The 22,593-nt window shown below is 44.6% G+C and overlaps 1 protein-coding gene across 1 annotated transcript; it reads left to right on the forward strand.

Moving 5' to 3' along the window:
- Positions 1–4,777: 4,777 nt before the first annotated feature.
- TMEM233 (transmembrane protein 233) lies at positions 4,778–20,170 on the forward strand. The gene is made up of 3 exons (XM_059485473.1): positions 4,778–4,966; positions 12,588–12,722; positions 18,336–20,170. Exons 1-3 carry the CDS (start codon positions 4,778–4,780, stop codon positions 18,345–18,347), a joined length of 336 nt encoding a protein of 111 aa, XP_059341456.1. The 3' UTR covers positions 18,348–20,170.
- Positions 20,171–22,593: the final 2,423 nt, after the last annotated feature.

A 22,593-nucleotide genomic window follows, 5' to 3' on the forward strand; every position in this document is an offset into this window, starting at 1 on the left:
ACCCACAGCACTGAGCAGATGCCCACACTGCCTGAGCTGCTGGAACTGATCCTCTAATGTTGATATCTGACTTCATCACACAGGTCAGAAACCAGGAGACAGCATGGAAAAGGACAGATCATGGAAAACACCCAAAGACCTCTTCACATGTGTTTGAGCTCTTGCACTGTCAACTTATTTATTGACTTCAAATTGTGATAGAATTCCAGAAGGTTATCACAGGATGAAAAAGCAATCTCAGACCGTGAAGGTAAATTTCATTTTTATCTGAACATTTCACTGGTCGCATATTTATTTGCCATGAATAATTTAGCATAGTTAACAGCTCATGACAAATCTTTGGTGTTTCCAAAGCCACAGCCCTCAGCTGTGGCCCACAATGAAAAAGGGGAATCTGCAGCTGCGAGGGTAAAATTGCAAAGTTTGGTTTAAACTAGGAAAAGCATTTATCTCACAATACCTGTTAGAGCATCAGTGTACAGGGTAGAGCCCCACAGCCACTGCTGAGTCAGTAACACAGAAATACAACAGCAAAACCAGTCCTGATCCATAATTTTTAAGGAAAGGAATGTGCATCCTTCCAGTCATTACAGTTTCCACTGCTTATTATGCCACATATTAAACTCTGTCCACATTAAGCGCAGGAACAAGGAGCTGTTTCCTTTGCATAGTGTTGACAAGCAATTTGATTCATATATTCATTTGGAATTATCAAATGAGAAGTAGTTTAAGCAGCCTCCCAAACCTCTTCCTTTTCATTTCTCCTCATGCTTCAGTTTAGTGCTCTCAACATGTCTGAGCAAAATGCTTCTATCTACAAGCTTCCCTTTACAAACAATATCATCACCTGAAGAGCAGCTAAAACACCTAAAACCAAAGTCATAGTGGCTATTTTCCAAAGTCTGCCAGTAAACAAAACTTTAACAAACCAAATTGTGAAGGTATTTGTGTTTAATACCTCAGGGGAAGAAAAAGGAGGGTGGGATGGAATGTTTTCTGCAGCTGAAGTTCAGGCAGAAGTTAAAGACAGTTCACCTCAGTTCACTATAAATAGAGGCTTCCAAGCAAAGACCTATCAGTGCAAAGCAAATTTGGGCACCAAAATGTACCAAGGAAAAGACTGATTTAGCAGGAGACCTGCAAAGAGGAAAAGCTGGAGACAGTGGTGGCTGCCTGGGGACAGACAGGGAGCCATTTCTCTCCAGTGGCTCCTGGGGTGGCACAGATTTCCCTCCAACTTCACAGCACTAAGAACCAAAATTGCAGCTCTGGCTGTGCTCCTTGATAGCCACAGTCCCTGAGTTTGGGAAGTGCTGCTGAGGGGCCTGGCAGTCCTGAGGATGGGCAGCAGAGGAGGGAGGTTCCCACACTCCCCCACATTCTGGCAAGACAAGAATGACTGGATACAGATTTGTCTTTGAAAAGAGAAGGGTGGGTTAGTTTTCCACTGCTCCCCTGCCGAATATTTCTGTAGAAGGACGTAATAAACCAAGCCAAAATACTACTTTTTGGAATATGGGAGGCCTCCATCCAACCAACCTCCTGTGTACCATCTCCAGGTGATCCCCTTTTGGGTAAGGGGAAGTTATATTGAGCTATGTGACAGAAGGAACAGCCCTGCTGTGTATGCATATTTCAAACCCCATGGGCTTTCCTCCAAAATGGATCTTACTATCATGAGATACTGTGATGAAGTATATAACAACTTTAAATTACTGTGCAATGGATGCAGTATGAGAATTTTAGGCACTGACTTACTTAATTTCCAGTTTATATTTTTTTCTTCCCTTTGAAGGCAGGGAGGTTCTCTGTTCTCTCAGGAAGACAAAGCATGGCTAATGTTGGAAGTTGGTGAGAGTACTTTTTTTTTCAGGTAAGTAGAACTCAGCTTGGAGCCTGATGTGCCCTTTGGCTGTTACTGTTTCGTGTCTGGACATACATGTTAGCCCCAAAGAACCCCTGGGCATTAAACTGCCATTTTTGGTGTTTATGTGGACTTGTGTGCAGACACTGGAACTTCTCAGCAGGGCCACTCTGGGCTGTGAACATGCCTTTGAGAAGAGTCCTCCCAGCCAGGAATACAGCAAAATGTGGAGACACCATATTCCACCGTACAATAAATCCTGCTGGGAAGCCACAGCATCTGAAATCAGGAGACCTTTACAAAAAAACCATTTTGCAACTGTCATGTCTCTGGCCCATCTGCTTTGCCCATCGTGATAAGCAATTTATCCATGATCTTGCCTTACTCATATCCCTGGAAAAAATTGCAGAGTGATCAGTTTCTCTTTCAAGTTTCAGCATGAAGTGCAAGGCTGTAAGCAGCAATATTGGGTACTCTGACTCATTCCCTTGGAAGGCTATTTTTATGATTGTTCATGGAACTATATCTTAAAACTCTCAGGCCACGTTCTTAAATCACTTTCACAGCTGCCGAGCCATCCCAGCACAGCGGTTCTCTCCTCTGAGGTTACAGCCTCTCCAAGGGCTGGAACTGCCCTCCCTCTGCAGCCCGAGAACCCAAAATGTTGGCTGAGGACCTCCTTCCTTCTCCTCACCTCGGTAAGTGGCTACAAGTCAGTGCCGTTTAAAATTTAATCAGTCTCGTCCTAACAGGACACAGTTCTTGGATTTTAACCCATCTTCTACACAAACCACTAAATTCAGCCACACTAACTGCCTCCTGACAGAACCTTTATCTCAAGAACCTCTTAATGAGCTCTCATTAGCACAAATTGGCCCTGAATATCTCACCACTTCCTATCTCCTGCTTTCTCTGCAATCCATTAGCATCTGTTAGCAGCCTCGTTTGACCAATTAAACTTTACGGTTTCTAGAAACACACAAGAAACACCAGGTTCTACTGTTAGACCTGTGACTTTGAGAGACCTGGGAAGGGATTCACACGGCCCAGCTTAACGGAGCCCAAATTCCACCTCCACTTCATTGTCCTCAGAGGAAGATTTAACACAGGTTGTTATGTCACTGGTGACTCTGCCAGTCTCTGGATCACTCTCTTGGAGGTCCCCTGGAAAAGCACTAAAACTCGATGTCTGGTGTTAAACAGGAAGAATCTACATCTTTTCCTCACAGCCCAGGGTCATGTTTCTCTGGCTGATCTCTGCACACACCTTTGCCTTCTCCTTAGAATTGATTTGCCACAGCTTTTTGCTGTCCTTGTTTATGTCCACCTTGAATGGCTCAAACTGCCCTAAGCAGCTGGATTTTCACAGTCATGAGATAACAAATTCTTATTAACTGTGTTTCAACCACCAGCAGGCAAACTCAAGCTCAAACCATTCTAAGCCATTACAATGGGTCCTGAAAGTGTGCCCCTGGATTAAAGGCTTGAGGGGCTCAGAAGATGCTGCTCCCTGGCAGAGGATGTGGACTCCATCCCTACTGAAATCAGCCCCAGCAGTAATTGTGTGGTGTGATGTGAATTGTTTTTCCTGCACTTGTCTGGTGACTGTGTTTAAAGTCCCCTGAGAACAAACAGATCAGAGAGTTTACAGCTGCACAGAGCTTGTGCCTGAACATTAATGGCTACGTTGGCAAGCAGATGGGAGCTGGTCTTTCTTACTCTTTCCCAAAGATGTACTGTCTTTTCTTTTGACATTTTGATAGATCAGCAGATTCTCACTCTGTGTTATATTCCAGGTATGCAGCTGAGAGACGATTAATGCCTATGAAAGTGAAAACACTGCACCTTTATTCCTTATAAAAGTCTCTAATGTGTCACACGTTGTAGGATAACATCCAGAACAGGGAAACGGTGGCTCCATTCAAGTCTATTGCAAAACTCCCAGGGATAAAAGTCTCTCATTCATAAAGCTGTAAGCACACCTTACTATTTTTTAAAACTTTAATTAATGAAATGCTCTCAGGACAAGCCAGTGAGAGCAAAATCTCAACTTCAGCCTTCATCTGACCAAAAGTCTCTAATTTACTGATACAGGTGTGAAGATTTTTCTAGGACCACATAGCATAAACAGCCTGTTCCTTTCTCAGTGTAGGCTGCCGTGTCACTCCTCAGTAAATTGAAAACCATTATGGAAATAGATCTTTATTTACTTGGGGTAAATAAAGATCTATTTCCATAATGGTTTACTTGGGGTAAATAAAGATCTATTTATTTTGGGGGTTTTTCCCCCCTATGTTGTTTTAGAGATAATACTGATTTCCTGGCTCTCTTTCAGGCTTCCCCACAGTAGGTTTCACCTTACAGATGTCATGTTCAGTAATAACGGAATAATTTGCTAAAAAATTGACCCTAATGTTTTAAATTCGTTAGTTTCTGCTGCTCTTCAATGCTTTGGCTAAGTTCAGCAAGAGGCTGAGACGGCAAATTCAGTCCAGGTGCGAGGAAATGGCTTTGCGGGCTTTCCCCCGCTTGCTGAAGCGGCTCGGGCACTTGGGAACGCGAGTTTAGGAGCGCAGCGCGGTTCTGCCGGGGGCTGTGCAAACTCGGCTCAAGCCCTTTAACTGCAGCAGCAGGAGTCGTTCCACAGGGGCCGGACCAGGCGCGGGTTTCGCTGCCCGGGGCGCTCCCGGGGCCGGGGCGCTGGGAGCCTCGGCGGGCGGGCGGGCGGCGTCGGGCTGGGCGCTCTCCCATCACCGCAGCCCGTGCTCGCAGGGCCCCGCGGCAGCCCCCCCGCCCCGCCCGGCCCCGGCCCCGGCCCCGGCCCGGGGCGGCTCCCTTGGCTCGGCGCCGCTCGGTCCCGCCTGCCCGGAGCGCTGGGCTTTCCGCGCCGCCCGCCCGCCGCAGCGCAGCCCCATGTCCGCGCTCCCCGCCGGCGCCGACATCAAGCGGGCTCTGGAGAACAGCCCCGAGACCAACATCGAGGATGAGCTGCCCGACGAGCCGCCGCCGCCGCGGCCCAAGAACTACCTGCTCCTCAGCATCCTCTCCTGCTTCTGTCCCGCCTATCCCGTCAACATCGTCGCCTTCGTGTTCGCCGTCATGGTGAGTAGCACCTCCGGCTCGGGCTCCGAGCGGCCCCGGCAGGGACAGGGGCATCGGCCGCCCTGGAGCCGCTTGTCCCGGAGCCTGCGGACACCGGGCGAGGCAGCGAGCCTGGGAGCATCCGCAGGCGTGGGCAGGGGCACCGCCGAGCTATCCCAGCAGCGATGGAAAGCGTGGAGTGAAAGGCAGCTTCCAACAAGTTCGCACTGTCAGGTGGCGGGTTTATTCCAGTTAGCGGGGTTTGTTACATCAACTAAGGCGCACGCTGAACTGGACAGAGTATCTGTGTGAAAGTGTCAGCTGGAGAACAGAAATCAGATTTGGTTTCTGCTTTAGCTAATCAAATATAATAGGAGTGCCTTTTTCCAGTAAACAGGCTCTTTGATACTATTTGTTAGAATAATACAGATGATGATAACGATTGGCAATTGCCCGTGTAAATTGAGTATCAAACACATTGAGAGAACAGCCTTACTCCTACAATCTGAAATTGATACACGTTGTCCTTAATAAACCAGCAATCCCCTTAACTTCCAAAGGATTGTTGGAACAGAATCTCCTTCTCTGGGTTAAAAGTTGCAGAGTCAGATCCAGAGTTTTCTCGTTCATATACATGATCGGTGTTATCAGTAACACTGCAATGTATTTCTGTTGTTTAGGAGCTGAAAAAGGTTTAAAACATGTTGTGTATTTTCATCCTTTTCTCTGACAGCCAAGCTGAGAAGGTAAGTAAAAATGTAGTTATTTCTTTTTGCAATTAAGTATAAGAATAGCTAACTATGTCTAAAATATCCCAAAACACACTCTTGTAAAGAGTGATGAGTAAAGATTGATGAGAAATCACATTGCTGAAGTTTGAAAACTACTATTCTAAAGCCATTGTTTAAGTTTTTGGGGTTTTGTGTGTTTTTTTGTTTTGTTTTGGGTTTTTTTGCCTTTTTTTTTTTTTTTTTTTTTTTTTTTTTTGTGGTTAAGTATTAGCTGTCTTGTTTCTTTCTTCTTCTTTTTTTTTTTTTTTTTTTAATTTTCTTCCTTCTGCGTTTATTTCCTTTGTTGTTACCTGAACTATACAGTATGCTTTTTTCCTTATTTTGGGAAGGTTTGGTTCTGCTGGTACTCAGCATCCTTTCTGTCCATGGGCACAGAGGGTGCTATATAAAGTAATGAGAGCTGGTGATCTGGGGCTGGGAGCGTCTGTTCCCTGTGACACTGCTTTCATCAAGGTGCTGGGGCTGTACAGAAGTTAACTGTCAAGGACAGAATTTGGCCTCTAAAGATTTTTGCACCCCATATGGAGAAATCTCCACCCCCAGCCTGGTTGAAGTTCATGCAGGCTTCTGGAGTCAGGCATCAGTAGCTGTTAGCAGGGGGTTTGAAGGAACCAGGGTGGGAAGAGCACTTCCTGAATGCTGAACAGCCTGTGCAGGTCTCAGCTGCCCACTCCCTTACAGGGGAAACAAAAAACAGACCAGTGACCTCCCCTGTCTGGGAATAGCTTCTGTTTCAACACATCCTACCTAAAACCTCTCCTTTTCTATAAAAATAGCATGTCCAACTTCTTTTCCACAGCCTGACCCCCCTGCCTTTCCAAGCTGCAACCTGTAACTGCTGCATTATCTTCAGCTGCAGGTTCTGCATTTTAGCCTGGGCTGGTTTTATTTCCACTTCTGCTGGGATCTGCACCTCCCTCCCTTTCTCAGCTGGAGCTGCCAAGGGTTAACACTGAGATACAAGGGTGGGTTATTTTATTTTCTTACAGAAGACACCTTTACGGTCTGCAGAGCTTACCTGAGACTCTGGGTCAGATTTAAAGACCCTCAAAAGTGGATTTTCTACAAATTTCCACTTCATAAAATGGACCTAAAGGGAAAAGACCTACTGGCTTCTAGAGGGGGCATGGTTCAGCACCCTGTGTACCTGTGTCATGCCCTCCTTAACTGTTCTAAATTCAGACAATGTTTTCACTCTAAAAGTAGAGTCTGGGCTCTAACACACCCCCAAAATAAGTGACAGATTTGTCTTCAGTCTCTTCTGTCTCTTCTGCTGCCCCATTTACAACTCCAGCACTGGTTTCCTCACTCCTTTCTCACCTTTGGAGGCTCAAACCTCACCGTTACAGATCTTACCTCCTTTACTTTATTTTTAGAATAAACCTTTTGCAAGTTCTCCTTATTGCAATAATAACTTTCCTTGCTCCTTACCTGTTTCTCATGGCAGGGGTCAGAGGACAGCTGGTAGAAAGGGCATTATTGCCATCACTGTGTTGCCATATTGGCATTACAAGAGCACCCCTGGCCACTTGCAGGGTGAGCACTGCTCAGCATTTCTGGCAAATGGAGTTCTGTTTTCCCCAAGACTCCTGGCTGTAGGATCACTGCTCTCAATAGCTTTGTGCAGCCCCAGATGCCATCATTTCTGCTCCTTGTTGCTTCCAGCAGCTGTGTCACTGTGAGCAGCTGTGTCACACTGCTCTGCCATCAGTTGGCTCAGTCAGCCCCAGGGACACCTCCCTCAGCTCTGCCCTCTTCTTTCCCATACAAGTGTAATAACCACAGGCAAGAGTTTTGGGGCAGGACCAGGTCAGGAGGCTTCTTGTGGCTCAGGAGATTTCTCTGGTGTGGGGCTGGGGCTGGGCACTGTGTCACTGAGCTCTTTGGCTCCTTCTCTGCAGTGGTGAGCCCAAAGAGCTCTCAGTGAGCTGCCAGCTGTGCCTGAGACCTGGCTGGGTGGACTGGCTGTGTCTGGCTCATGGGGTCACAGCTAGAGGGGGGCTGTGGAATAACTCTGGGAAATGAATCAGATATTTTCAATGCCAGCACTGAGGTCTGACAATTGAACACGTTTTGTTGGCCCTTCTCATTGCCCCCCTTCAGCTGTCTTCATTTCAGAGATCTCTCACCTGAGAGATGTCAGACTAGTTCTGTAATTCCATCGGGCTTTACATTTGTAACAACCTCCAAACAGTCTCTCCAAAGCTATTTCTCACTGATTTTTGCTCCAAACTCCCTTTTGCTGTTGACACATTTGTGTTTAATCATTTCCATGCTTCAAACAACATATGTGGTCAAGCTGTGACAATCTTGGCTCATCTGCCTCTGATAGTAACAAGTTCTTTGTCTGCATTTGTTGCTGTGGGATTCAGATGCCTTGTCTTTATATGGGTTTCCCTAAGCAGAGACAACAAATTAGAGGGTGGTGGAAGCCTTAGGGACAGGAAAGGATGGACCTTGCTTTCTCACCTCTTTTAATTGGGATCCTAAGGAGCCATGTGCAGTGTGTTGGCTGTGGCCAGCTCAGTGACCAGCAGTGACCAATGTTTCTGTATTTAGAAAGTTTGCTTGCAGAGTTTATTATTTATACACCCCTTGTTAGGTAGCTTGTAGGTACCTGGATATCTAACACCATATGGGACAGCCTGAACTCACTTCAGGAATATTAAACAGCATATTTAATATTCAGGAATATTAAACAGCAGGGCTCAGCAGCTGCTGTTAAGGCATTTTTGCATGGCCCTGCCTTTGCAAACTGGAAGGTTTTTGTTTTTCCTCAGCAGCACCCTGCAGAGCCAGCTCCCCTTTCACTCCCCTGCTCAGCACCTGCCTGTTCTGAACTGCTCCCCAAGCGCCCCCTCTCCTTTGTGTTTCCCTGGGAGCTGTTCCTACAGTGAGGAGTCACCCTGAGTCAGCAGGTCTGGTTCTTCCTTAGCTCTGAACTAGAGAGTGTCTCCTTTCCAGGCACAGCCAATTGAGGTTCACCCAGCCTGCCTTACAGAGCCTAGAAAATGCTGATCAGAGAACCTCAGTCTGCTCTGCCCAGATCTGTAAAAAAGTAGAGGAAGATTTCTGAAGTAACTCAGTGTTCTTTCATGGTTTTGCCATGGTCAGTGCTCTGGGGGTGTGGAACAAGAAATACACATAAAAAGGGATTAATATTTTATAGCTAATTCAGACCATTTCTGTTCACATGAGTTTAAGTCACTTTATTGTTGAACTGAGAATGTTTTATAAATAGATGTGTGTGAACCTGGTGAAGTCACTGAGATTACTCAAGTAAATAAACAACTGCAGAACTGTGGCTTTAATTTACATTATGACTTCATAGCCAGTGAGGTAGCAGAAACCTGAGAAATCATATGGTGTTAGGCTGAAATTTGTTTTAAAAGTTGGACAGACCTCATACAGATGTTGTGTTTTCAATATATTGCCAAGCCCTTGGAAATAAATAGATGTAACAGTTAAAGCTTTAACAGTTGTTGTTATCTCTGTCTAATATTGAAAACTGGAAACTTGACCAGGAGCCCTTTGAAGCAGATGGAAGTAATGAATTTCAGAAAGCTTTACATCAGACCCCAACCACTCCCTCAAACCTCTTATTTTTTTATTGAATGCTTTCTAAGTTATTTCATTTAATTTAAACCTCTTCATAGAGAAACTTTGGTCTCCTTCCTGACTCTCCCAAATCCTATTCTTTATCATTAATGTTGTTTTCCTCCTCTTCATCGTGGATTTATATTAAAATGGCATTATTTATTAAAGTTTGTATGGTGAATTATTTATGCAGTACCTGCAAAAATCACATGGACATTTTCCAGACTTCCTAAATACATTAGTAAAATGACCCAGAACTGCAAGCTGATGCTGTCAGGTCTTGCTTACAACTCTGTCTCACTTTTGAGACCACAAGCTGGGGAGCTGAGTCGATGGTGTCTGCAGAACCCCCCTGCAGATGCCGTGCCAGGGGAGTGCTTTGATAAGAGGCGAGCACAAAGTCAGGGCCAGGGTGTCTGTGCTGCTTCTCTGTTTCTCCCTGCAGCCACAGTGGCATTGGTGGGTGTTGGCACACACAGGAGGAGGTCAGTCTGCTCAAGGCCAGCTGAGCTGTGTTTCTCCTCATAATCCTTTTAAAGACCTTTCCAAATGTACTTGGAGAAAGCTCTTCTGCAGCCAGGTCTGCTGGGGACAGTGGAGTGGCTTTGGTGACAGGACAGTGCCAGCCCCTTTGTAGCACGATCAGGGCTGGCACTGTCCTGTCTGACCATGTGCTCGTGTCCATCTCTCATTTCCATCTCTTCCCTCTTTCCCCATTACGTGCTTTCCAACCTCAATGAAATCTGACAGCAGAGCAGAGGTTTTAGTGATATTCTTTGGGGACACAAACCAGAGAAATGTTTAGGCATGTGGGCTTCCAGGAAGGGAAGAAATGTATCAGTGCTCTCTTTAAGGACATGAGTGCATCAGCATCTCAGCCTTTTGTAGGCTCCAGAGAATAAGTACCTGCACTTATCCTTGAGATGCAGTTCTAGGAACGCAGGCTGTGTTGCTTTGGGACTGTCTGGGCTGGGCTGATGCTCCTGCAGTGCTGACACCACGGGTGCACCCAGCCCATTAGCTCTGCGTGCTCACTAATTGACACAGCACACACATCATGCCCCTCATTGCTTTCCTGCTTGGGAAAAATGGCTCTACAGCAGTGCTTGGTGTGCTCTGAACTTCATCCCTTTCCTGCCCTCCACAGTCTCAGCTCTTCACTCTGTTGTTCTGTTTGCTGCAAAAAGTGATTTATAGCTGAAGCACTTTCATTTTGGCACTTGGTGATACCTCATACAGTTGTTTTCTAGAGACATCTGAATTCTCTAGTCCAGAGAGCAGTTAATTTGATCAGGTCCCCATATCTCTCCCCCTACTCTTCCCATTTCTCTGATACCTCCTGAAATATATACAAGATACTAAAAACCATGTTGTGACTAATCTGATTCCCTGAGGAAGTATGCTGAGTTCAATAGTGAAATCTGATCTAGAAATCTGGACTCAGTGTTATGGCTTATGAACTCAAACTCTCATGATTTTACAAAAGAATTCTTAGGAATAATGCCCTTTTTAATGCTTTGATAGCATATCATTCTTGGGAAAAAATTCTACAAACTGTGTTTAGACTCCTATGCTACAGCACTTTGTGTGGTTCACTGAATCTTTTCCTTTAGAAATGGTTTGGTTAAACCAAAAATTAATTCAGAAAATCCTACAGTCTGTCTCACAGAAGTGTAGAGGGTCAGAGTGGTCCTATCACACATTGCAATCTGAGCATGTAATGAATGTACAGCATCTGCTAAGCCATGGGTGGGTAGAGAGAAACTCGAGTCTCTTGAGATAATATAGGGATAGCTGATGAACACCTCAGGATGGATATGATCATAATTATCAGTGTCTATGATCATAATTATCAGTGTCTATGATCATAATTATCAGTGTCTTCCAGAATGCAAAGGAACACAACTTCTAGCCCATGATGATGGCACTCAGATGTTTTGTTCAGATGCCCTATATTTTTTCAGTCTGTATTTTTCCCACCACTAGCAAACTACCCATTAATTCTTCAAACTTTGTTTGGAAAAGTAAAATATTGGAAAAATAGGTAATTAGTAAGCCTTTTAGAGTTTTGCTGAGACTTTCTCTAAAAATGCAGCCTGTTTATGCTCTTTTTTATGCTTATATCTTGTAAAGCATAAGAATTTATCTCACTGCTAGTGAAGTGGCAAATAATAATTCCCATATACCACAAAACTATTTCCAAAAATAAAAGCCACTGGTTTATGCAAGTGGGTTGATGTTGGTTTGACAGCTTTTATGCTGGTGTGTGTGGTATTTTTTGGGTCCCACGTCATTGGGAGGAAAGATGAATCTGACTTCATGTTCTTAGAAGGATAATTTATTATTTTATGATATTATATTAAAATACTATACTAAACTAAACTAAAGAATATAGAGAGGATATTTACAGAAGGCTAGAAGATACTAATGAAAAACTTGTGACTCTCTCCAGAGCCTCAACACAGCTGGCTGTGATTAGCCATTCAATTAAAACAATTCACATATTGGATAAACAATCTCCAACCACATTCCAAAGCAGCAAAACACAGGAGAAGCAAATCAGATAATTATTGTTTTCTTTTTTTCTCTGAGGCATCTCACCTTCCCAGGAGAAGAATCCTGGGCAAGGGAATTTTTCAGAAAATATTACAGTGACAGGTGTGTATCATATAAACAAAGGCCCACCACTGAACAAAAAACAAACAAACCACAAAACAAACAAACAAACAAAAAAGAGCTGTAGCTTCAATGAAAGTTACTGAAAATTGTCGGCAATGGAGAGAGATGGGGAGACTGACTTGGTGATCAGAATTCAATTTTATTGTGGGATACAAATGCTTATATACTATTTCAGGGAGACTAGTAATGTGTACTACAATGATTAGGTTAAAATCACATACACAAACTTATGCATATAACAGCATCTCTTGCTTGCAGAGTTTAATGGGATTTTCTTTTTCTGGTAAACCGTTTGATTTCATCTTCTTGCAATCCAGGTCTAATTTTCAAAGTCCTGTTTGCTTTTGCCAAAGCATCCTGTTATCAAATCTCTTATGTTTACCAGGTCCAAAGTCCATCATCTGTCCTGTGTCCCCCAACATTCCAACAGAAAATGAGTGGAACAGAAAATTGGACTCCCTGCTTACCCTGACAGCGGACATTGATTTGTTCTGTTGGTTCAGCGCTGCCGTGCTGCTTTGCCTACAGGTTTGTGTTTGAAGGGCAGAGTGTGATTCCCTGTTTGCCCCCTGCAGGCTCTGAACAGTTACAACCAGGGGGACATAGAAGGCTCCAAGCGGCTGGGTCGCAACGCGCTCTGGGTGGCCGTGGCCTCCATCATCATCGGCCTCATCATCATCGGCATCTACTGCGCGGTTCACTTCACAACGGTGAGCAAGGGCTCCCACAGCCCTCCCTCAGGCACTGAGGGCTGCCACAGCCACCTCTCTTTATCTATCTGGGGATGCATGTATGCTTTCCAAAAGGATTTTATTGTATTCTACACCTTAGAAAATTCTGTTGTCTGTGGTTAAACACAAGCGGCTCTGTCTTGGCAGCAGGTGGTTTTCTAGAAGCTCTTGCAGCTCCAATATATTTTTCCGATTTTGGCCAGTTGGTTTTGGGTTTTCTCCTCCTCAGCTTCACCATCTTTCATACCAAGTGACCTGAGATCTTTAAATTTCAGGTAACAGAGTCCCCAGGTGCTAATTTTCAGTCTCATGGTCTGGCCAACAGATCTTTTAGCTCTGCAAGGAGGAGACAACAGTCAGTTACTCCTCTACTGTTTGACAGTAAAATAGATGACCAGAACTATATCAAAAGTGATCAAAAATGTCATTCTGACTTGTGTCTCTGTGGGGTAAGGCCCTTCACTCTCTATGCTGTGTTATTGTCCTCCCACACCTGCAATAATAGAAACAAACAAATTAATCTCTGGGGTTACCCAAATGGATTACTGGAAAAGAGAACAAAAGCAATTGAGGGTATTGATAATCTTTCTTAAGGTTGTGCAACAATGTATTCTTTTCTCCACAGTACTGTGCACTTCCCATTAAAATAACCAATTTAAATGAATTTATTATTGGCTGGTTTGGTTGGAGGGCATTTCAGTGCACTGCACAAACTTATGCATAAGCTATAAACAGAGAACACCCCATTTACCACTGAAATGAAGACATCTCTGAGGAGTGGAATGCAGTAACTGGTTAAACGTGTACAGCATTTTCATACAAAAATTGAAATACAACATATTGAGCTGCAGGGAAGTTACTGGACAGGGGGTCCAGCTCTGTGGGACATTATTAGATGTTGTTTCAGACTCTAAGTGTCCTGTGCATTCATTAATTTTCTGTGCATTTTGCAAGCAGGAGTCTTGGTTCAGCTTGTGTTCAGCTCATTCAGCACTGGCAGATTCAAACCCAAGGCTCTTCAGGCTGGGGGTGCCAAGTTTTGTAACTGACAGCAGCAGTAAATTCCACCTCCTTACTCATCATTTCTCAGGCAAGGAGAGCAGCTCAGTTATTTTTTCAAAGTAGGGGAGGGAAGGGCAGTGTGAGGAGTGGCAGACAGCACTGGCCAGAAGCATTCACAGTGACCAGGCAGCAGTAAACCAGTATATTACAACTTTGTTTTTCCTTTGAGGACTTTTTAATTTGATTTTGGTTCTGGGAGGGTTTTTTTTAAGAGAAAACTCTCTATTGGGTAGAAGGTGCCTGGGAACCCTCAGAACACTGCTGAGATATTAATTTCTGTACATAGTTTCCACAGAGCTTCCTTGGCCAAATGGTACCATGACTTTTGTGAGGAGTTCAGGTTCACTGGATTCACTCTGCTCTCTTACCCTTCCAACCTCTTCACTGCTCCCCTTCTCCCTCTCACTTGTCATCCTCCAAAGAGCCTTTGCTTCTAGGAAAGGATTTGATGGCAACAACAATCTTTTGATGTGAAAATGAGTGAACAGAAGCATCCAGCTGGTCTTTCGACTCTCCATGCTTACCTGGGTCCCCTCTGTTACCTTACTCTTGGACCTTTTTACTTTATACTAAATTGTCTTAGTCTGACATTCCACTGCTGTGAATGGCTTTTCACACTCCATTCAGTGACCTCACACCCATTTGTGCCTTTCTCATGATTATTTACTGACAGCCACTCTGCTGGAGTGATTGTAAATTAGTTCTATGCTAACTTTAATATATGTTTCAATATTAGTAAGGTAGCACAAAATAGCCTTGATACAATAATATGGCAGATTTATTTGATCACCATTAAGCACAGATTTAATGTTTCCATGACCTACACATGCATTTTTCCTGGAAGTTAGACTTTAGCAGTATGTATGAAAAGCTTGACCCTTCCAAGATTAATTCCTGTACTTTATCCACTTGAAATTAATCAGATACCACCGTACCCAGTTCTTTCTGCTGACATTCCTTGTGGCTTCTTTTGGTCTTCAAGGGATAACAAATCTCACTGCAAATTACCTTGGGGAGATACTGCTGCCAGCATCAAAAATGCTAAGTGTACTGAGAACTTAAGTTCTCTTCCACAACATCCAGCCTCTGAGAGGCAACAAAAGTGAGACATCCAAGTCAGGTTGGCAGGGGGGAATCTCCATCAATTGTTACACAACTTTTCTTATAGATACAGGAACTTGAGTCAGGCTCAGCTGGCTCTGAAGCCTCCTTCAAAACAACTCCACATGCCCCAGCCAGGAGAAGAATATCTAGTCAGGTGTGCTGAGGGCAGAAATGGTAGAAGTTGCAGAGAGAGGAAGAGCAGGAAATTCCTGCTTTGAGCAAACAATGATTTTATACCACCAATAATACCCCCAAATGTACTCCCAATAATAGTGCCAGACTTGGGAAGAGGAAGACCCTTTCACTTTTCAGCAAACCCCCACTTGCAAGTGTCCTCATGTGCCTTCCTTGGTTGGTTCAGTCACAGAGCAGCAGTAGCACAGGAGTAACAGCAGCCAACACCTACACATCTACTGCAGGGAAGAAACAGCCTTGACTTCTCATTTTGAGGATTTACTCAGAGCTAAGTCAGTTTGGGGCTTCTCCTGCTGCCTCAGAGAGCCTCCTTTGTCTCAAACACTGGCATGTTATCTTTAGCTAACATATATTAAGATATGTAGTGATACATATTTATATCCTGGAGTAGGGCCCACCCAACACTTGGGAACCATCTATGATCTGCAGCCATGGCCCCAAATGTAGGCAAGGGGAAGCCATCACTTGCATCACTGGAGCTGACAGCCCAGCAACAGAACTTGTGTGTCCTGATCAGTGTGAAGTGGCATGTCCCTCATCCTGCTGAGGGCTCTGAGTGCAGAGCTGTGCTGTGTGTGAGATCAGGGCTGGGCCTCATTCCACACTGGGCCAAATTTATCCTTACTCTTCCCCATTTGCTTTTAGCCTCCCCTGTCAGCTTCCCCTGTGCCCCTGCCTCGCCAGTCCCGAGGGCTGAGTTACATTTCCAGGGCTTGCTCAGATGTAACTTTAGCTGGCATTTGTGTCACCACAGTCTGGCCCTGCATGTGTGCCTCAGGCATGTTGTCCATCAAGGACTGCAGTGAGAAATGGGATGTATTTGCCTTCCCTGAGGGGACAGCACCGTGACCTGGAGCAGGGCAGGGCTGTGTGCCACAGCCTGTGTGTGCCATACCCTGTTTGCTCCCACCCAGTGCCCCTGTTATCATCATGCTCCTCTCAGAAACCTTTCCCCAGACTTGCACAGGCTTGCAGTCAGCCCTCCCACCTGTGGGCATTTTGTTCAGCAAAAGGTGGTGATCTTGTCAGTCAGTGAGGGCTCTCAAGTCATTTACAATCTGTTTTCAGAGCAGCACCAACGTTTTTGAAGCAGATTCCAAATTCTGTTTTGGTTTGGGTTTTGCTGACATGAGACACCCTTGCATTACATTTGAGTTCTGCTGGCAGGGTTCAGGGAAACAAGAGCCTGGGCTGGATCCTCCTTACTTAAGTGAAGGAGATCCTAGATATCCCAAACCCTATTCTTAAATGTATCTAAACATGTCATGTTCTACTTCATGCTGCCATGTGAGTAGTTCAGAACACTAGTCAGCTCCCCACAGCGCATTACTAGACCACCTCTAGTGTCTGAGTGACACTTTGCTCACATGAGTTTTGCCACCCAGCTGAGCCACGAGGCATTTCATGTACAGCCCACATCTTCTGTGCTCCTCTCTTGTGGACTTCTGCAGTCTGGACAAGTAGGAGTGAGCCAAGCAGAAATGTGGAGGGTGAGTGAGAGGTGTTAGAGAGAAGTAAAAACTCCAGTAGACTGAGACAGCAACAGTTTTGCTCTGAGGAAGGAAGCCAAAACGCTGTGAGTTTGGAATTTTATGCAAACCATTATGGTATTTCAGTGCTTTCGTAGAGGAGCCTGAACTTCTGACCCCTTCTTTAATCTCACTTGATTTAGAACTTCACCCCAGGGAAGCCACAGAAATGCCACCTGTCAGCATGGCTTCCAAGGAACACAGAGCCAGCCAGGCTGTGAGGAAAGCACCAGCTTGCACTGCTCAGAATCAGAAGGGTTTTAAATCAAGCTCATGTGCAGTAATGCAGCATTGGTAATTCCAGGTAGGAGGAAAAGGAGAAGTGTTTAGACTGTGCAGCTGTGACAGATGTACACATACAGTTTCCTCACTGACTTAGAAATAATTCTTCAGGAGGAAAAGGAGTGCAAGTTTATTTTTAGTATCTGTGCTGTCCTGTTCCTGAAGCTCTCAGAAGCCTTGAAGGCATTCCACTCAGTGACTGCCTGTCTTTCAGAGACAGGACAAGATGAAGACCAGCACGAGGACAGGGATTACTCAGCCAGCCTCCAGATCTTTACACTGGCCATCCTGTCCTCTGCACCTTACCATAAAAATAAACGAGTCAGGGTCTTGTGCTGCGGGGACTGGCCTGCCAGTAAGGGATAGAGCTCCAAGCCTGAAGTCAGGGCATTCCTGCTCTATAATTCTTGGTGTCCATCCAGCCAGGGAGCTCATACTGCTGCTTTTCTGTGGTAAGGGCACATACTGGTTATTTCCTTGATCCTTACCTTGTTTCACTGGATTTGTGAAAACATAGGAGCCTAAAGTCCTCTACCTGTTTCTCAAAGTGTTTGCTCCCTCAGCTGGAAGGCTGAGTAGTGGCACAGTGTGCAGGTGCACAGACAGTGTGGTTACATCAGCCTGACTTCCTTAGCAAACCACATGAAAAATCCTGGTCCAGAAAGAGCTGTTTCATCTGTGCACAGAGGAGATGTTCCCACAATGGATTCTACCCAGTGGAGCCATGAGTAGCATCCAAGAGACAGTCAGCAAAGTCATCAATGCTGTCTGCAGGATATATTTACTGGGCAGTGCCTTGAGTACCAAATCCCTCCTTGAGGAGCTGCTAGAGTGTATCTGCCTGATGAGGAGATCCCTCAGACTCCAGCAGAACCCAGAATCCAGGGAGATTTCAGGGCATCCATGGCTATTGACTGAGAGCTTTCCCCTACACAGGAATTTGAGGGAACTCCTCAGATCTTTGCTCTCCTAGTGCACATGCACAGGACAGGTTTCCCAGTCCTTTTAAAGCATGTTGAGTGTTACTGTGGGATTTACCAAGTTCTCCACTGCCGGAGGGTTGTTCTTGTCTGACTGCTTTATGTACCACTCCAAGGAAGCAGAGATGCTGTTGACCTCATGAATCTTTGTCAAGTGAGAGCCCATTTCCTGGAATGGAAGGCCCTGATTTGCATTGATTCAGGTAACCCAGTTTAAAAATTCAGTTTGGATTGACAGATGACCAATGCCATTAGAAACTCAGCTCTTTGACTCAAAACTGTATTGAGCTGCTAGTCTAGAGGGATGTTTGTTAAGAGAACAAGTACCACTAATGTGGCATAATGTATCCATTAGATCTGTAGAATTAATAATTTAAACTCACAGGGCAAACTCTCTGTCTTCTCCTCCTTTAAACACACATATTTCTGTGTCCTTGCAGCATGCTATCTGAAGACCAGGACTGCACTTGGATGATATCAACATGTAAACCTCTGAAGGGGGGAAAAAGAAGAGATGGAAACCATTCCAGACTGTTAGCTCTGACCCTACACGTCTGCAGAGGCATGTTGCTGGTGAATGAACTGATAGCCCAGTTAGTTAATCAGCATGGCGTGACCAGGTTTTCAAAACTATTTATTTATAAGACATCTCAGTATAAAGCAGCATTTTTTCTTTTACCCTAATGTATAATGAGATCTTGCCCTAAAACAAAATCCCTTTTCTTTCTCTTTTCCATGGAATGTATGCTGGATCTGTGATGTTCCCTGGCTGACCCCAGCCACACAAAGCCAACATATCCAGACTGTTTATGGTGCACAGTGTAAGATCTGATGCACAGCCCACTGAAGCTAGTAGGAGAACTCCTGTTACTTCTGGCAGATTTTGGATCAGGCCATTAAGGATTTGTCCATTACTTTAAAATAGTCTCAACATGACACAACTGTACCCATGGGTTTGTGATTTTACCCTGCTCTGTGATTTTATAATGCTGTGGGCGCACTCTGACTCAGCAGCTGCTTTCTTTTGTCATCCTCAGCTTTTAGAACTTTACCTTGGATTTTTAAACACCTGGGACCGATTTCAATCACTTGATTATTAAGAGAGACTCTTGTTCCATTGCATCCATGTTTTTCTTAATAATTTATTTTTGTTTTGTTGTCTTTCATTGTTGCACTCCCTTGACTTAGCTCCTGTCCCGCATTAAATTTGCACTGATCATATTTTCCTCTTTAAACCTCACATATGTAAAAAGTTCCTATTTTTTTATCTGACAAAAGATCTTCTTTTTAAACAGATGTCCTTCATCCCTTTGTTGTTGTGCTTCCAGCAAGGCACATAGTTTCATTGTGTTCTGCTTTGTTCATGTGGGTTTTGTTTGGCTCATCCTCTCATCTCTATGACTGGTCTGTGTATCACTGCAGTTAGAGATGGACAGACTTCTGCACCTCTGCCTAGTTACAGACACACTTCCTGATCCTTAGACACTACTCAGCAAGCAGCCTCAGGTTCCAGAATGGATGGCCTCTAAATTACTGCAGTTTCTTGATACCTTGTGAAAATCTAGCATGGGACAGCTGTTTTCATTAGCTGTTTCACAGAATACAATTGTTTTGTCACACAAATATTCTACGTTAAAAGGAGTGAGCTCTGGTGAGCATTAAGATGTGGCTACACCCTCAGCAGCTGCTGAGAGCTTCTGAGCAGCTTCAAGAGAGCTGTGCCAACTTCCACTCCCTCTCCCTGCACCAACATCAACCTGGAGCGACTGCCCAGAAATCCAGGGAGTTCTGCAGGTGCAGGTGAGACAAGAATCATCTGTCAGGAGTTCAACAGCCTATTAAAAACGAAAAAAAAAAATCCTCCCAGAAACCTTTACCTGTTAAAGCATATGCCTGGAAGTAGCATGTATTTTTTGTGCCTTGATATTATATTTTCAATGTGCTTTTTCGCTTTCCTTCCTGCCAAATTCTGTTTTTCATTGAAGTCAGTGAAGCATTACCTCTCCTTAATTGCTGCAGTATTAAACTTCACAAACACTGGTGAAGTCAGCTGATTTATTAAACATTTACACTGATCAGATTTGTCCACATGGGAATCTTGCCACTGATTTTGATGATCCCAAGAATTGGCTGTTCTGTGAACTCCTCTTTGGTTTTTGAATACTATTTTAATGGTCTGATATGTCTTGTGGGACTTTTAGTAGCTTGCCTTATTATCAGATATTATAGAAATGTCATTGACAAGTGAAATAAAATTACTTTTAATTCATGTCTATTCTGGTATGTGGGAAGTGTCTTTTCCTAAGTTTTGTTGCCTCTTCTATTGGAAAGAGTAATATCCCTTTTTCTAAGCCCTTGGACAGTTTCAGAATGAGGTGAATCACAGCAAAAGGAGGTTTCCAAAGTTGTGTGGGCACCAGAGGATAGGGATAGGCAACTTGAAGTATCTTTTAAACTGCCTGACAAGGGTTGAGATCAATAGGAGTTAGGCACCCAACTTGTTCAGAAGCTTTTGAAAACCATACTGGAAATCTAACTTGCATCTTGTTCCTCATAAATATCTTTGAAGTCTCACTCTTAATACAATTGAGAATTGAGCCATTGTACCTTCAGTGCTTCTGAAGATAAATGTTGGTACCTTACAGTGCTATTGATTGGTATAAAAATAAAGGCTTTATATTAAACCACTTAATGTGACAGAGAGGAGAGAATGCAGCAATTCCTCTAATGTCCTTAGTGCTTCTGTGTCATAGGTAATCTTATTTTTGCTTTACTAATGTATTGGTATTGGTTCTCTTCATTTATTTATGTTTACATAAATTTTCAACCATGTTTGGGAAGTGCAGCTTGTGCTGGAAAGAGGTCTGGTCCTTGTACAACCACATTGTTCTGGCATGTTCAGGATGGCAGAGACATCCCAAAGCAGGCAGCAAACACAGGGAGCATAAATGACATTTTAGTGCCCAAATCAGCAAGGCCCTAGTGCCAGCAGTGGATGTGGAAGGCAGAATGCAGGTGTCTGACTGAGGAATTTGTGCCTGCTCCATATTTAGAGGGGCATGTATACAAATTCCATTATCTCTGAAATTCATTGTCACACATCTAGATTTGGATTTGATCCATTATTCTGCATTGGACCCTCCTTATTTGGTAGGAAAAAACCCCTGTTATATATGTGCTGAATGATGTTATTTGATGAAACAGAGGGAGATGGGAAGCAGTAAGATGTATTTCAACTCAATATCTGTGTCCTGGGTGCATGAACAGAGTCTTCCTTCTGCAAAGCTGCTTCAGGCTTCCATTTTTTGGACACAGTGTCCTCGCACACTGAAGGCACCAACTAATGCCTCAAGTGCAGCTCCCTTTTCTTTCCTGCACATATTACAGGCAGAGACAGATGGCAATTTGAAATTGCTGGCCTCAGCTCCTGGATCATGTTGGCACCTTTGGCTTCTTACAAGGCAGCTGCATTCTGCAAAACAGCCCAGTGCACGTATCTTGATATGTAATCCTAGAAGAGGCTTCTAAATATAAGTGGGGGTTCTTTGCTGCTGTATGAAGGGGGTCAGCCAGATACTCAAAACGTGGTGTAAGTTTCTTCAGATTGCATAAAAAACAAATTATCTCGGGGATAATATGAAATTAAATTCTTGGGGTGCCTTCCTGCAGGCACAGCCAGGAGTTTACAGCCTTCCCCTGAAGATCAGCACTGGCTCTTCAATTTATGTTGTTGCAGCCAGGGTCCAGGAGTGGTGAGGTTCCAGAAGTTGTAGCTTTTGGACCTCTATCTTTGGATATGTGCTCACAGTGTGTTCTGCCTCTCAGCCTGGAAATAGGTTGTATCTGTTTGCTGCCACAGTGTCCCTCACTCTCAGCATCTGTTCAGGTGCCTCTGCTGAAACAGTGGGCAAACATCTCTCTCTAGGCTCATTTCCTCTCCTGCACCTTAACTTGATCTGCCAGTTATTTATTTCTGATTGCCTCAGAAGGGGGAAGATGGAGTCATCTCCCCCCTTAGTTTTTACTTTGTGTGTTTGTGTGTGCACACATGCAAGAAGAGTTGAAGGGTTGAATTCCCAAAGGCCAGTAAGATCTAAATACAAGGAAAATTCACTGGATTGATGGGGGCCAAGCTGGTTAGAAGCATCCTGGTTACCTGACAGCTGCTCAGGAGCCTTTGTGGAAGGTGGAGTCCATATCACCAAACCTTGAACAGATGTGGAACCTACCCTGGCTTTGTAGGAGATAGCTCCAGGCAAGGCTGGAGCCCTCAGGGCTCTGCAGGGCTGCTGCCTGACCCCCCCCCCTTTCTGAGACAGCCCTCAGTCTCCACAGGCAGCACCTTCAGGCTCAAAAACTACCTAAATGTTGGTTTCCTCTTACAATCCTCCCCCCTCCAACCTCATTTTGATTTAGCAGGTCTCAGGAGGTGTGCAGTGTGGGAGCAGAGGAGGGATGCAGTGGTGTGTGAGGGATTTCTTCTGTGCACTCCCAGTTTTCCATTTCCCAAGCACAACATCACGTTCTGCAGCTCAGCAGGACACGTGTCCCTGAGAGGGGACTGAGCCTCTGAGGAGGCTGCCCAACCTCCTCTGCTGCACTCCCTGCCAGCCTAAGGGGGCTAAACCCACAAGGGACCTAAAAGGAGGAGGGGGCCTGCAAACATCAATCAGCCACTGCAAAGATGGAGGAATAAAT

The sequence above is a fragment of the Ammospiza nelsoni genome, chromosome 18 (genome assembly GCF_027579445.1).
Source record: "Ammospiza nelsoni isolate bAmmNel1 chromosome 18, bAmmNel1.pri, whole genome shotgun sequence".
NCBI lineage: Eukaryota > Metazoa > Chordata > Aves > Passeriformes > Passerellidae > Ammospiza > Ammospiza nelsoni.